At 40.0% G+C, this 17607-nt stretch overlaps 1 protein-coding gene across 1 annotated transcript in view; it reads right to left on the reverse strand.

Annotated features, from left to right (window-relative positions):
- Positions 1 to 17607, reverse strand: part of LOC122814888 (zinc finger protein 25-like) — an 84602-nt gene that overhangs the window by 15800 nt on the left and 51195 nt on the right. The window contains exon 3 of the mRNA XM_044087158.1: positions 5530 to 5652. Coding sequence (XP_043943093.1) covers positions 5530 to 5652 — 123 coding nt within the window. The remainder of the gene's footprint in view (positions 1 to 5529; positions 5653 to 17607) is intronic.

Genomic DNA, 17607 nt, shown 5'->3' on the forward strand with positions numbered 1-17607 from the left:
TTGACAAACTCACCAAACTGGGCATAAACCCCAACATAACTTGCTGGATTGCCAGCTGTCTCACGGACAGGACCCTGAAAGTTAGGACTGGTGATACCACCTCCACTACGACGCTGGTCGCCACTGAGAAACTTCAGGGATCAGTGATAGGACCTCTCCTACTTGGCATCTACTTCTTGGAGGTAAAGACTAATGTCAAGAGCCTTTAGCTGACCATGTCTGTAAATGACTGTAAATTGGGAGCTATCATCGATCCCCTCATGTCTAACATATGCCAAAATCACGGAGTAAAACTCAATGTCAAGAAATGCATTATAATGCCTTTTGGAAAAAAAACTTCCACCCAGGCTAATTACTCCATCAATAAGACACCCCTAAGAGCTAACAGAAGTCAGGGATCTCGAACATATCAAAGTCAAGTCAAGTCAAGTCAAAGTTTATTTATATAGCACTAATAATCAAAAACATATAAAATTAACAATAACTAAAAAGATAAAAAACAAATGACATAAAAAAGAAAACAACATTACCAATCATTTCACATCATTAAAGGCCAATTCATAAAAATAAGTTTTAAGATTTCCATTTAGGGCTTTATAGACCAATAACAAAATAATCCTAAAAAAAAATAAAACAGAGTTACAATAGTCGAGGTTATGAATGCATGTACAACAACTTCAAGATCACTTCTAGATAAAAAACTGATAAAAAGAAGATGACACTACCCCATTTATATGTCCCTAAAACAAAGATCTTTATCCATCCTCACTCCCAAATTTACAAATAGAAAAGCCAGCATGATAACTGGGACTAAAAAGTACTGCTTCTGTCTTCCCATCATTCAAACTCAAAAACTTTTCTGCCATCCATACTTTAATTTCACCCAAACAATCTAACACCTTTGAGATAGAACGACCATCAGCCTCGTCTAAAGGTAAATACAATTGACAATCATCAGCATATAAATGAAAATCAATACCATATTTACGTAATATATCACCCAAAGGTAAAATATACACAGAAAACAGTAAAGGTCCCAATATTGAAATGGAAGATGGGCAAAATCAGATGTAAATCCACCCATCTGAACACACACAATTCTGTTTAGGAGGTAAGATCGAAACCAATTTAGAGCCAAACCAGTAATTCCCACATAGTGCTCAAGACGATGCAACAATATTTCATGGTCCACTGTATCAAACAAGCAATACAAACATTCCACTATCAGTAACAAGAAGAACATCATTTAAAACCTTTAGCAAAGCTGTCTCAGTACTATGCAAAGGTTTAAAACCAGATTGAAAGTTTTCCAAAAAACTATATTCATTTAGAAAATCTAACAACTGGCCATAGACACATCTCGGAAGCTTAGAGATTGGCCTATAATTAGATGATACAGATGCATCAAGCCCACGTTTCTTTAATAGTGGATGAATGATTGCTTTTAAAAATCCAGTAGGCACAACCCAGAAACCAAACTGGTATTAATTTATTTCCACAAAAAAAAGAGCTATTGTTGAAAAACACATCCTTTAAAACTCAGGAGGTAAAACATCCTCAGGAGAACCACTAGGCTTAGCTTCAGACAACAATTTGGTTAACTCAACTAAAGTTATTGGCTGAAAAACACACTGAAACGGACAAAAATCTGGACACAGCCAATCTCAACCTCAAGACTTTATCCAAAATTTTTAAAAACTCATTACACACCATAGTTGATGCCTGAACTGGAGAATAATCTTGTGCATAAAGGACAGAATCAATTACACTATACAAAACCATTATGAGAATTTTTATTAACAAGATTAGAAATCCTGATAAATCTTCCAACTTTCGGCAATTAAAAACATGAAGTTTGTCCTTTTCTTGCAGCTCTAGTGGTATCCATTTACTACTGAACTTCTCTTCAATGGTGCAACAATATCCAGAATGTCTTTACAAGTCTTATTAAAATAATTTAACAGACCATCAGGACTTCTCTTAACAATATCCAGAATATCTTTACAAGTCTTATTAAAATAATTTAACAGACCATCAGGTGAAGAATATTCTGGAACACAAGTCAACGCCTCACTAAATAAAGATGAAAAGTATCTTGACTAAAACTGGTGGGACAGATTTAACAGCATTTGTAGGCAGCATGACATCAAACAAAATAGGCTTATGATCGGAGAACACAGCATCTTCAATAGTCAAATTTGTCACAGTAAGCCCAAATGATAGCACAAGATCCAAAATATGACCACATTCCTGAGTGGCTGACAGACTGATTTAAACCAAAAGAGTTCACCAAATCATTGAAAAACAAGTGGCTTTCCTGGACAGCAAACATGAATATTAAAGTCCCAAGTAGCATAATCTGATCATATTTCAAGACATATTCGCTAGAAATTTCTATAAATCACTGCACAGAGAAACGGACTTGAATGTCCTAGTTCAAATAAACACAGCTCAAAACTACTGAAAGTAGAAGTGGGGTACAGTTGTTTGATTTGTAGGTTAGCTTTACAAATTACTGGTACATTAACAAATACACAACTGGTACCAGCTCATTTACTGCACTCCATTCATCAGATGTTAACCAAGTCTCAGTTAAACAAAACACATCCAAAGTATGCACCATACAAAATTCTTTCAAAATAAATGTTTTGTTAACCACTGACCTGGCATTAACCAAACCCCACTTCAAATTTAACACTTCCACAACATTTAAAGTTTTAGGAACTGCAGCCCTCTCCGACAGCATCGTTGAAGAAAAACACGATCCCTCACAGAAAGTCAACAACAGGAACACTCCATCCAATCCACCAGTAGGCCGAGTAAACATCCATCTTTCCACCCAGGAAACAATCCAGGTCACCAAAATGACAATTTCAGCGATTTAGCAGAGAAACCAATATTCAGTAGCACCCGACGATCATACACTAGTGCTAAATTAACATATCACACGGCAAACAAACAAAGGCAAAAAAACACAGAACAGACTGACAAACGGCAAGCCAACCACACCGGCGCCATCTTGAATGTATGTAGACATATATGTAGACAGTAATCTGGCATTTGACTGACATATGGCAAGGTTGTACCAAAATCATTCTATGTTGCCCAACTTATACGTAAGGACATGGCATCCAGGTCCAAAGAAATCATAGTGCCACTTTATTCGACCCTTATCAGACCCATAGCATAGAATGCCCTCTTCGGCATGTACCTGACCAAACATATGCAACAGTTGGAATGCCCACAGAGGTTCTTTACCAACAGAATCCAGGGTATAAACACATTTTCCTATACAGATCACCTTAAAGCCCGATCTCTACAATCTTTCTCCTACAGGTTACTGAGAGGTGATCTAAGCCTGGCATAAAAGGCATCCCCAGATCCAGCTCTAATGGACATTTGGCACATCTGCAAAATGAACAGCATCAGAACCACAACATCCAAGGATTTAAATTCTGCTTGCGACAAAGTTGGCAAAACACATATGTGTTTCAGAAGATCCCCATACTATGAAACAAGGTCCCCATCCATTTGGAGTAGAGTACATCCCTAACTACATTTAACTGAAACCTTGACCAATGGATGGGAAATCAGAAATTCACCCTGGGTCTGGCCATTGTGTCTCTGATAGACAGAGGCAGACAGTAATGCCCAAACTAACACACCCACTATAACCTCTAGAAACTTCCTAACTAAAACACTCATGATACACAGGGGCACAACTGGGTAGGACTGCATGGCTAGGTTTATAAAGGCCTTGTTGGTCATCCACCTAGTATGTAACTATGAACTAATACTTCTAGAAACTTCCTAACATTCCCCCTGTTAATAAATGCTAATGACACATAGGGACATAACCAGGTTGGGACTGCACAGCTCGGCTTATAAAGGCCCTGGTGGTCATTAGCCTAATATATACCTATGAACTAATACTTCTAGAAACTTCCTAACATACCCCCTGTTAATAAATGCTAATGACACATAGGGACATAACTGGGTTAGATTGCATAGCCAGGCTTATAAAGGCCCTGGTGTTCATTAGCCTAGTATATACCCATGAACTAATACTTCTAGAAACTTCCTAATATACCCCCTGTTAATAAATGCTAATGACACATAGGGACACAACTGGGTTGGATTGCATGGCCAGGCTTATAAAGGCCCTGGTGGTCATTAGCCTAATATATACCTATGAACTAATACTTCTAGAAACGTCCTACCATATCCCCTGTTAATAAATGCTAATGATACACAGGGGCGCAACTAGTTTGGACTGCACGGCCAGGTTTATAACGGTTCTGTTGTCATCAGCCTAGTATGCAACCATGAACCTATGAAACAGCTGGGCTTCCCCACAGAAACATCCTTGGGATGTGAGCAAGACTAACAGATCTATAATTAAGTCTTAAACAGAAATGTACTGTTATGATTTTGCAACTTCCATTTTACCTTCTAAATTCTGATATAATCGTCTAACCTCAGCTCCTTAATTTACTCTCAGACATAAACAAGAAAAGTAGACCAACTAAAAGACAGGCATTATATTAGTTATATCAGGCATAGGTTCATAGGTAGGTACTAGGCTATCTGACTGAAGGCATTTATAAGCCTAGCCAGAATGTGTTGGCTTTCGCCGCCCCCTTAGATTAGTTCCCTGTGTCTCTGTCCAGCAGAGCCACTGAAGTGATCCCCGGGGTAAACTTTCTGTTTCCCATCTACTTGTCAAGGTTTCTCTTGTAGAGTGTTAGTGAGGATCTCTGCCTAATGTAGACTGGAATCTTGTTCCAAAGCCTGGGAAGTCTCTGGGACAGGAATCTATCCCTCCAGCATGTCCTACTTATTGTTGTGGTGAGGTTTAGATCCCTAGAGCGTGTGGCTTGAGGGGATAAGGTTTTCTTTAGGTGGAGCATGTCCATCAATTCTGGGTTGGACATGGCCTTGCATGTCAGGCAGAGATCACCTCTGAGTAGGCGGTATGCAATCGAGTACAGCTGGAGCTTCTTAAGTCGAGCTACATAGGGCATCTCTTTGAGGCCAGTGATCCTCTTGGTGAGGTACTTTTGTGGTCTTTCCAGCTGTTGCAGGTGTCTTGTAAGGTACATCCCAAATGGGGCATTGTACTCTATGATGGGTCAGATGAGTGATGAGTAGAGGGGCACAATGACCTCTTTTGATCTGGATGCAAACCCTTTTGTGATTACGTAGGCCACATAGAAGGATTTTCTAACCACTTTGGCAATGTGATCATCAAAGGAGAGATTACTATCTACTTGGGTCCTCAGATTCCTTATTACATTTTCCGTATTTAGGGGGCTACCACCTATGTGGTAGTTTTTGCATTATTATCCCTACAGCTGCAATGTGCACACAACCAGAACTTTCCAGTTCTTACTGAACAGATCCTTTAACTGCATGTATGCCAATAAGCTAAGATGGCTGCATTGGACAAGTTATTCTACTTTAGTTCAAGTAACGTCCCATCTGCTAAATGAACCCACGATGATGACATAGGACTATCCATCTACTTACTGCTGGTGGGGTCACCCCAAATCTTCATATAAGGTAGAGGCTCTGCTCCTTCCACAGAGTCAGGTACAAGTTTCTTATGTTTTTCAATGAGCAGCAGCAGTTTTTCCTTTGGGATGTTGTATCCTGCACAAGAAAATAGTAAAAATATTGTATTTAAAATATTATCAGAGAATGTATAATGCTTTACTGCATCATTCTTCAGAAATAATTCAATTATATACTTGAATACAGCTGATATTCATAAGAATGTTTATAAAATCAAACTGCAAGTCTCTGAACCAGAGACTCATGTACAAAGGAAGCACAGGTGCAGCACCATATAATCATGATGGTATCAGCTGGACTCGGTCCTACAGGAAAACTTTAACCTATAAGAAATGGATATGGCACAAGCCAAGGGAGGTGCATTACTCAAAGAAGGGGGAGGGTTTGGTATAATGGTTAAGGTCTAGAACTCAGGCACAAGGTTATGGGTTTGATTCTGACCTCGTTTTTTTTTGGCTAGGCTTAAAATGGCCCTTAGGTGAATACTAGGCTGACAGCCTAGAAGAACCTATAAATCTACAAGTTAAATAATGGCCCTGTGCTGGTGTTGATAGTAATTTCCATTTGTTAACCAGGTCCCACTGACAAACCACTGGAAACACAGTCCCTTTTTAGGGGTGACCTGAGAGCAAGGTCTGGTTGAGTGACTTACTCAAGGTCACACAGTAGGCAAACGAGGGCATTGAACCATGTACTACAGGAACTACAGTTAGCAGCCTTAAACCTGTGCTCCAAATGCCAGACAAACTCTAAAGATATGAATCCTTCTGTAGACTGCCAACATCGTATTTTGAATCTTTACCACACTTAAGTATTCTAGCCAATATTTTCATCCAAATTTAAAATTTGTAAGAGTGCATCTTAAAAAGTGCCATTTAAAGATACATTTATTAATTGTTTAGCATCTATAAACACATTTTTGGTGTTTTCATTTACTATCAGTAGCTCCATATAGTGTCATGGCATTCTTCTGAGTAAACATCCTCATTCAAGTGACTTACAAGTTAATGAACTGTCTTGCAGTTAGCAAACAAGATTAAGGTTATCACCAGTCAACAAGCTGTTTCCTATAGTCTAGGGTTTCAGTCCCTCAGGGTGCATATGGCTAATGTGTGACTCTAAGTCCTTTAACCAGACAGTAATCCCATATTTCCCCTGAAAAGGTACATTTTTGTCTAGTAGGCTTACCCTGTTAAATATAGAAAAATTAAAAAAAAAATCAATAAATAAAATAAAATAATAGTATATAAGAAAGGCCAGAGTAAAAACAGAAAATACACCATTCTTGTTTGCCTGGGATAAAATACAATGGTGGTATTATTCATTGTGTATGATAACGCAACTTAACTGAAATATACAGTCGTCTAAACACAGACTGGCTCTGAATTCCTACCACATAACTGCCTGCCACCAAGGACACTAACCAGAATTCCAATTTTTCTCACTGCCTGCACAGAAACAAATCTAAAATTAGGTCATTGTAAAGCACTTTTGAAGGTCTGACACTCTACATTCCTGATTTTTAAATATACCACCTCCTAAAATATACCATCTCCGATTAAAAAAGAACCAATGGATGTGCATTTTGTCTGAAGTTGAATGCCCTTGGAGATATTACATTTAGAGATCATGGGTGTTGCGGGAGGGGCAATCACCCATGTCAAGGAATGCAAAATAGCACAGTCACCTACCAAAAACATGCATCTTCTACAAAACCAGGTCATAAGCTACAGCACACGCACAATGGGTGGCAGTGAGAATGGCTCGGTACGATAGGAGTGACAAATTCAAAATGGCTTCCATCCATAGCAGTCTTATACAAGTATACTAAAAAAAACATGATATGTATGAATTAAAATGCCTCAGTGTAACCATTTGCAACAGGACCTTGACAGAAACAAGCAGTTCAGGCAATAAGGAGATAGTGTATTATATTTCACAACAACAACAGCATTACTAGTTTTTTTCCATTAACATGTCATGATGTCATGATGCTTTATTATCCAGTCAGCAGATGGAAAGATCGTAGCCTAACCTGCATTCTCATTAGGTTAGAGGAGCTAACAACATTCCTGAATACTGCACTTTTGTATTACCGAAACACACAAGCTCTGTGCCCCACACAAACTCAATAATCTATACCTTTATGGAATGGAAGGCAAGTCTTATACATGGCATATCACAAGGGCATGAAACACAATAAATCACCCTGTTACATAGACGTGTTGCAGACCCATCAGATATGACTATGTCAGACAACCAATGATTCCACTGGCAAGTGAACTGACAGGCAAATTACACCCCTGAGAAAATGTGTCCCTGAGTATGAAGCTAATTTTAAGTGATTTTTAGTAACACAGAGGCTCGGTGTTAAGATCTCTGACTAACAGTGCCATGATCCAAAGTTCAGTTTTCTGTTCTTTTTGTTCTGTTTTTTTCTGGTTATGGTCAATGCAGAAATCCTCCTCCAAAGTAAAAGATCTACCTCTCACAGCGTCAGAAAAGTAATCAGGAGCTAAAGCAGCCACATGCTCCCCACAAATAATGCCCCCCACAAATACCAATAATATTAGATGTTAAAGAGGAATGTTCAATGACTAAGTAATAAGTCTGTCAGAAGTATCCTTAGTATTTGTGAACCGCAGAATGTCCCTTGGACTGAACACCTTCAAATTTCTACTGAATGATGCCTCTTATACCCCTAAGTGCTCTGTTTAACACAGAATGTGCTACTTCTGCTGACTCTAGAGGTGGCAAGTCTCATACCCAAGGGGAAATCTCTTGCTAAACAATTCCTTCTTACTGTCAAGGACCCAAGTTAATGAGAGATGGGAAATAGCAACTAGCAGAAGCCAGAAATGCATTACTCCGTTTCATATATAGACAGATAGATATATCATTTTATATTTAAATTATGCAAAGTATTATCCTGCCTAGCTAGCATAGCATTTAGGAAAATTACAATGTCATTAGATGGCATTGTTACCGCTCTCCCTGCTATTTCTGTTGTTATCAAAAAAGTCCAGGATTGGAAACCAGTCTCAGACAAATGAAAATCTTCTAGAGAACATTTAACATGAATTTATGAAGTAGCATCAATATACTCATTTTCAAACAATATCGGTAAGTTACGTTAACTTATCATAAGTGGGGCCATACGGATAGCACATTTCTGTAGCCCTTTACTGAAACAAACATATTATGAAATACAAAAAAATCCTATAGACACAGTGAAATACATGTTTAAAATGAGACAAATGAATGGACTTTCAAGCAAATAAAGGCTATAATGGTATCAGTGTGTCTGAATCTGCACCAAGTTCATAGGTATATACAGGAGGCTAATGACCACCAGTGCCTTTATAAGCCTAGCCATGTCACTCTGAGCATTTGTGTCCCATATAACATGAACATCTATTTGGAAAGAGATGTTATTTAGCAGGTTGCTAAAAGCTTAGTTGAGGGGCGGTAGGGAATATTTACTCTTGGCCTCTGTCTGGGCCAGAGCAGGAGTGAATTTTTGATTTCCCATCCAACTATCAAGGTTATGTTTGAGTAAGGGTAGGGATGGACTCTGGTCCATATGGATGGATGGGGGCAGCCTATTCCAGTGTCAGGATCCTTTGAGACACATATCTGCTTTGCCAGCATGTCCTGTTTATGTCACAAGTAACGTTTAAATGCCTGGATTGAGTGGTTTGGGTGATATTCATTTTACAGATGTGCAAAAGGTCCATCAGGGCTGGATCAGAGTGCCCTATATGCCAGGCATAGACTGCTCTCAGTAATCTGTAACAGACTGAGTATAGCGATAGGGCCTTAAGGTGAACTGTAAGGGACAATGTGTTCCATGGACCTGGATGCCATACCCTTACTTATAAGTTGGGAGATACAGAATGATTTTCTTACTACCCTGGCTATGTGTTAGTCAAAGGCCAGATTAATGTCTACATATGTTCCCAAATCCTAAACTACTGGGTCAACTCTTAGGGGTGTCTTATCAATGGAGTAATTAACCTGGGTGGACTTTTTCACAAAAGGCACTGTAATGCACTTCTCAGCATTGAGTTTTAATCTGTGCCTTTGGCATCAGTCATTTATCTGCATTTGACTCTCTTACAGGATGTTAATGTCATGGGGGGATCTATGGTAGCTCCCAATTTGCAGTTGTACTTGGTGGGCCAGAGGCCCTTGACATTAGCCTTGACCTTCAATAAGTAGATGCCAAACAGCAGCGAGGCCCAGCACTGTGGCCTGCGGTACTCCACTGGGGACTGGTCTCTTGGTGGAGGTGGTCTCACCAATCCTGGCTTCTTGGGTCCTTCTTGTGAGCTAGCTGGCAATCCAGCAAGTTATGCAGGAATTTATGCCTAGATCAGTGAGTTTATCAACAATACCAGAGGGGGTACTGTATTAAATGCCTTAGTCAGGTCTAGATTCACAGGTATATGCTAGACTAATGACCACCAGGGCCTTTGGAAGCCTAGTCATGCAACCCAACCCAAATGTGTCTCTATGTATCATGGGTATTTATTAGGAGGGGTATGTTAGTTAGGAAGTTTCTAGTGATTATGTGGGGGTGGCTAGTTTGGCCATTACTGACTCTCTCTCTTTCTTTCAGAGACCTGGAAGCCAGGCCTGGGGTGAATTCCCAATTTCTCATCCACTGGTCAGGGTTACACGTAAATAGGGTTAAGGATGAACTTTCCTTCACGTGGATGGGGAGTCTGTTCCAGAGCATGGGGATCCTCTGGACACATATCTGTTTCACCAACATGTCTTATTTATGTTACAAGCAAAATTTATATCCTTGGATCTAGTGGTTCTGATGCTGTTCATTTTGTTGATGTGCAAAAGGTCCATCAGAGCTGGATCCAAGGATGCTTTGCATGGCAGGCTAAGATCATCTCTCAGAAACCTATAGGAGACTGAGTATATAGATATGGCTTTTAGGCGATCTGTATAGTGAGAATGTGTTTATAACCTGGATTCTCCTGGTATGAAACCACTCTGCGCATTCCGACTGTTTCAAATGTCTGGTCAGGTACATGCTGAAGAGGGTATTATACTCACTGCTGGGTCTAATAAGAGCTGAATAAAGTGGCAGTATGACTTCCTTGGACTTGGATGCCATGCCCTTACTTATAGGTTGGGTGACATAGAATGATTTTCTTAATAGCTTGACCACATGCTGTTCAAAGACCTCATTACTGTCTACATATGTTCACAGATCCCTGACTACAAGGTCAAATCTTAGGGGGTATCATATCAATGTAGAAATTAGCCTAGGTGGCAGTTTTCCCAGAAGGCACTATAATGCATTTCTTGGCATTGAGTTTTAATCTGCGACTTTGGCACCAGTCATTTGTCTGTGTTAGACCCACTTGTAAGATGTTCGTATCATGAGCGGACTCTATGATAGCTCCAAATTTGCAGTCATCTGTGAACTTGGTCAGCCAAAGGCCCTTTTGACATTAGTCTTTACCTCTGAGAAGCAGACGCCAAATAGAAGCAGTCCAACCATGGAGATTCATGGTACCCCACTGATGACCGGTCTCTTAGTGGAGGTGGTCTCACCAATTCTGACTTCCTGGGTCCTGTCTGTGAAGAAGCTGGTAGGTGGTACACACAGATTATCTCCTCATCCACTGCCTTAATAACCATCTCAAAGTCATTAACCAGGTTAAGTAGGCAGGGTCTTCCATTGACAAAATCAAACTGGGATGGATCCAGTGTCTGTAGGTTGCCAATGTCTATTGATCATTTCCATGCTAATTCATTCCATGGCTTTTCATATTAGACTAGTCACATTAATGGGTGTGTGGTTTCTGGGGTCTGTTGATAGTCCATCTCTGTGAAGAAGGATAACAATTGCTGTCCTCCATTCACGTGGTATGTAGCCTGTTTGAGGCTGTAGTTGAAAAGTGACTAAAGTGGTCCTGATATGATATGTTTCAATCTATTTAGCAGGCAGCCCGGAATATTGTCTGAGCCCACTGAGGCTGTGTTTTTGGCCTTAATGACTTCCACCATGACCTGCTCCCTGCTAATAGTCATGGGGGTTATGCTAGTAGGGATTTCAGAGGGGAAAGGCAGGAGTATACTGGAAGGTGAAGTTAGCGAATCTGCTGGCTGACAAATCCGGTTCTATGTCACTCTGCTAAGTGAAGGTGGTACCATTTACCACCAGTTCAACACATTGTTGTGCATTACTTTTGAGGTTTCAGACATAGCTGTAGAAGGCTTTGTAATTGTGTTTAACCTACAAGGCTATCTTGACTACATAACTGGCTTTGTTGCGTTTAATTAGTCTTCTTAGTTTCCCGTTTTGTTTAATTAGTGAGATCTTGTCATTATGACAGTTGCCCTTTTTGATTTTGTCTATGACTTTTTTTCCCCTTTTGTTATACACCCTGTTAGTGTTAGAATTTCACCAGTGTGGTTTGTTTTGGGCTTACTTCTGGTAGGTACAACAGCATCTATGCAGCCATTTCTATGGTTGTACATGGTTTCTGTGAAGGTTCGGAGGGGCACTAATTTGCCTATCAATAGGAAATATTCAAAACCAAACTCCATCCTGACTGTTACAGGTTTTGCTGAGTTTTCATGCTGCTTTTTATTTCGACAGGACAGCTTTGTGATCTGCCTTCCCCAGTAAGGACGCAACGGAGGGGAGGGGTGCAGTGCTCTCCCATATTGGCTAGTACTAGGTTCAGTATCTTTGAAGCTCTGGTTGGAGTGCGGATCATCTGGTCAAGAGTATCTGTGTTAAAAATTCAAGGAAACGTTGTTCCTGGAAGTTGGAGGTAAAATGAAGTGCTGATTATACAGGAGGTGGCATCTGTTACATTACTTTACTTAAATTTGTAGCACAAATAATCACACGGGCTTTTATTTGGACAGCTATGCCTACAGGGATTCTGAAATGTACTATTCTTACCTAGAAGAAGGTGAATTATCTACTGCTTATGCTCCTCTTGATATTAGCGATGTTAAAACACATGCTAATTGTAGGCCTCCTTAACGATGCTAAAACACATACTAATAGTAGGCCTACTTAGTGATGCTAAAACACATACTAATACTAGTCTTCCTTAGCAATGCTAAAACACATACTAATACTAGGCTTCCTTAGCGATGTTACAACAAATACAAATACTAGGCCTCCTTTTGTTTGTGAAACCATGATATTTTCCACAGGACGGGAACAGCATTATTTATAACCTTACTAAACAGCAAAATGCTTTCAAAACTGTATGAAAATTAAAACTTTTGCACTTGAGCAGACAGATAAGGGCAAAAATTCAGTGACTATGAATAATGAGCCGCAGTTATCTGTCTGTTTTGACCATAATAAATGCCACTAGAATGTTCTCCAAAGTCTTAGAAAAAAATCAGAACCTTATGTTAAAACTGGCAGACAAAGATAAAAAATCAGTTACTGTGAAGAATAAGCAGCATTAATCTGTGTCTGCAACATCTCCTGGATGTTTAAATGTATAAATTGTCAGACAAATCTAAATAATTTAGTCCAGTAACAATTTCATACATTGATTGACAAGGTGTGTCATTCAGGGTATTTGCTTACGAAAGACATGAAACAAAAATATTGGTGGCTGATGCAAAGACTTCCCATTTCTATTATTTCCCCAAGATACATAAAAATTATTACAGCCCACCTAGTGAGCACGTTTCTATTTGTAGACGTTAACATTTACAATACTATCACATTAATACTCCATCCTGTACTCTGCACTTCCCCTTTGTTTCTGTGCTGGAGACTGCACTCCTTCTTTGCCACAAATGGATAGCATGATTTGTCAGAATGATGTGTAATGAACTGTGGCTGGTGGAATAACATCCACCACAACCATGGTATATAAGTTTTGAGAGCTTTTCTGGAGTCCTCCTTATTTTCAGAATTTGTTACTGAGCTAACCGATAGTTGTCTAAGAAGCAATAACTTTGTTTTTGATGTTGTCTAAGAATCAGTTACTTTGTTTTTGATGTCCAAGACTCAATTACTTTGTTTTTGATGACAGTATGTATCATCAACCTAAGGGAAGGGCTGTGGGGTGTCTCCTTTGCCCTGGACTATTCAAACCGAGTAAGAGGTGTGTCTGAACATGAATTATACATTTATTATAATGATTTCTTTAGGAGCATGTTAAGTGTTGTTACGGTTTCATCGATGGCCTTAGTTTTGTTTTTAAAAAGGCATCAATAAAGTCCCTAACTTTATGGAAAGCTTGTCTAATAATAAAATGAGCTTTACTTTTTTTATATTATCTGGCTTCTGGTGAAATGAATTATACAGTTTAACTTTAGAAGCAAAAGTAGGTAAAGGATTCTAAGCTTTACTGGAAGCCCACAACTGGTCCTGAGTTAAATGTGGGAAGCGTTTCCATCCTGTCCAATTTCACTCCTCTCCCCCCTGCTGAGAGGAAATGACAGCTACAATGGCACGGTGAGCAGTTTGACATTTAAGGTGAAGCTTCACTTATTGTGTGAACATTTATAAAGAAAGATTAAGAGAAAGAAAATAGCGTTGACATTTACTTCAAACTACGGAATACGACTAACTGGAAGCACTGGTTTGTAATGATGATGCTATAGAAATCTAGGGTAATTAATTGGGTTAGTAGTGATAAAAATCAGTCATATTTACTTTGTTACAGAATGTAATGTACTTTCTTCAGATATTGTGACTGCTCTAGGGTAGTTTCTTCGTAAGGAGCCATTGTTACACCAGATGGTCTCTAAAGATTTGTCCTTTTCTTTTAGCTGTGGAGTGTAACTGCCTCTACTTCTTTGTAATTATTACCCCCAGGCCGCCCCTAATGTTTGCTCTAATCCTGTCCACCTTTGTAATTTTTACCCCCAGACTAACCCTAATGTTTGCTCTAATCATGTCCACCTTTGTAATTATTACCCCCAGGCCGCACCTAATGTTTGCTCTAATCCTGTCCACCTTTGTAATTATTACCCCAAGGCCGCCCCTAATGTTTGCTCTAATCCTGTCCACCTTTGTAATTATTACCCCAAGGCCGCCCCTAATGTTTGCTCTAATCCTGTCCACCTTTGTAATTATTACCCCCAGGCCGCCCCTAATGTTTGCTCTAATCCTGTCCACCTTTGTAATTATTACCCCCAGGCCGCCCCTAATGTTTGCTCTAATCCTGTCCACCTTTGTAATTATTACCCCAAGGCCGCCCCTAAAGTTTGCTCTAATCCTGTGCACAATGATACTAACCCCTGTGGCACATATTCTGTACCTGCAAATGTGGCTCGAAGTCTGGCCTCACAGTCTCATGTTTGCTATACTAGGACAATTCAGCAGTAACTCTAATGTCATTCATGCTAGTATGCATCTTTGTAAAATGTATTACATTGGTAAGACTTACAGGAAACGCAGGAATACCTGTGATTAGAAATTCCCATTTTGAAACTGCCGTTGCTGTATTAGCACATCATGGTAAAACAAATGCTTTAAGGTTTGCAACTTTAGATCAGTTTAGTGAAAAGAATACTAGGAGTGTTGTTAGTCCAGTCAGGAGGAAACAGAAACATGCGCGAGTTTTGTTCAAGCAGCTTTATTATGTACAAACATATCAGGATTGAGGCAAATAACTTTAACTTAGATAAACTTATAAACAAACCGATTTTCTCTCTCATACATGTTCACTCTCTGGCTGCACTCTCAAAATGGTACTGAAGGTAGCACATGCTGGCTATTTATATGCATGTGTTGACCTTGGAAATGCCTTTTAAAGGTGCAACACGTGCATATTCTACATCCTCCCTCTTTGAGAGATGAGTCATACTTTATTGCATGTCAATCAATGTCGTCAATGAACAAAAGATACTCATTTGACATGCAGTTATACAGAACTAAATACATATGGACAACTATGTCCAGGTTGCTGTGTATTTCACACTAGGTCTGGAGATGTGATGAAATCGTGCGACATAGAATTGAGAATTAGGTTTAGCAACTGGGACTGTCTCTGTTGAATGTTCAACCTTGGGGCCATCAGGAACGACGTAGAAGTTACGACACAATCTGCAACAGGAACACTGTCTGGACTGCTCTGAGATCTAGTCTGTATCACAGGAACAATGCTGCAATATCAGCTCTGATAGAGAAAAATGATGTCTGCAATTTGTCCTGCACTCCACACCTTCCGATTCCACAACACAGGATCTAGGCTCAGCACATATACCTGTTACTTGACCAATCCGGTCGAAACCTTTCGCCGTTTATATCCTCACTCTCTCTCCTTCTTTCAATGGACGAAGAAATCTGCGCACTTTATCATAGCTGAACTTCTGGAAAGAACACTTTCAGAATAGTTGAGCTTTGACTGTTCTGTCGTTTTTAGCTTTAAGCCTCAGCAAACTGGAACTGATAGGAAAGGTTGTTCTGGTTTGCCTAGATAGAAGTCTTTGAGCAGGTAAGCCAAGTACATCATCATGGGGTATGTTTCCGAGATTAAGCAAATTCAAAAAGCCATCAGAACTGTCACGCTTTGACTTGTATAGTAATTGCTTTGCACTCCATACTGCACATTCAGGTAGACCATTTGACTGTGGATATTCAGGACTACTAGTGACATGTATGAAGTCCCATTCTCTTGTAAATTTCTTTTGCAGATGCGGTCTGGTACTACTGCATACTGAACAAGATGAAAGCACTTTGTTAATGTCATAGGTTCATAGGTAGCTACTAGGCTATTGGCCCTAGGGCCTATATAAGCCTTGCCAAAAAATGTACCCTGGCTTTCGCCACCCAAGAAAATTATTTTCCTGTGTCGAGCAGAGCCACAGAAGTGATCCCCGGGGTGAATTTCCCATTTCCCATCCAATCATCAAGATTTTTCTTGAAGAGTGCTAATGAGGAGCTCTGTTTGACATAGACAGGTAGTCTGTTCCAGAGTATGGGAAGTCCCTGGGACAGGAATCTATCCCTCCAGCATGTTCTGTTTATTGTGGTGACAAGGTTTAGGTCCCTAGAGCATGTAGCTCGGCGGGATTGGGATTTCTTTAAGTGGGGCATGTCCAACAGCTCTGGGTTTGACATAGCTTTGTATGTTAGGCAAAGATCGCCCCTGAGTAGGCGATATGCGATGGAGTAAAGCTGTAGTTTTTTGAGACGGTCTGCGTAGGGCATCTGTTTGAGGCCAGTAATCCTCTTTGTGAGGTATTTCTGTGGTCTTTCCAGTTTCCAGTTGTAGATGTCTTGTGAGGCACATACCAAAAGGGGCGTTGTACTCTATAATGGGTCTAATAACTAACGAGTAGAGGGGAACAATGGCCTCTTTTATTCAGGATGAGAATCCTTTTGTGATGAGATGAGCCACGTAGAAGGATTTCCTGACCACTGTGGCGATGTGATTATCAAAGGAGAGACTACTGTCCACCTGTGTCCCAAGGTCTCATCACATTTCGGCATTAAGTAGACTACCAGCTATGTGGTAGTTCATGGGTACAGAGTTCTTACCAAAGGGGATGACAATACACTTTTTGGCATTGAGCTTCAGGCCATGGCTTTGACACCAGGTATCTGTCTCAGTGAGGCCCTTTTGCAGGATCTCCACATCGTTAGGAGTTTCGATTATGGCTCCTAGTTTGTGGTCATCTTCATACTTTGTTAGCCAAAGACCTTCTGTGTTAGCCTGCACTTCAGAGAAGTAGATACCAAACAGGAGAGGACCCAGGACTGAACCCTGTGGTACTCCACTTGTCACTGGTCTGAAGTTGGATTTGGAGTCTGCTACTTTCACAGTGTGGGTTCTGTCTGTGAGCCAGTTGGTAACCCATCTTGTGACATAGGGATTTATACCTAGTTTAGTGAGCTTATCTATAATTCCAGAGTGGGGGATGGTGTTGAAAGCCTTGGTGAGATCTAGATAAGCTGTGTGAACCATTTTACCCTCATCTATGGCTTTGGTGACTGCTTCAAAGAAGTCAATCAGGTTTAGGAGACATGATCTGCCTTTTACAAATCCAAGCTGGGTATGGTCCAGAGTTTGG

Source organism: Protopterus annectens, chromosome 11.part0 (assembly GCF_019279795.1).
Source record: "Protopterus annectens isolate FY-2018-M chromosome 11.part0, PAN1.0, whole genome shotgun sequence".
NCBI lineage: Eukaryota > Metazoa > Chordata > Ceratodontiformes > Protopteridae > Protopterus > Protopterus annectens.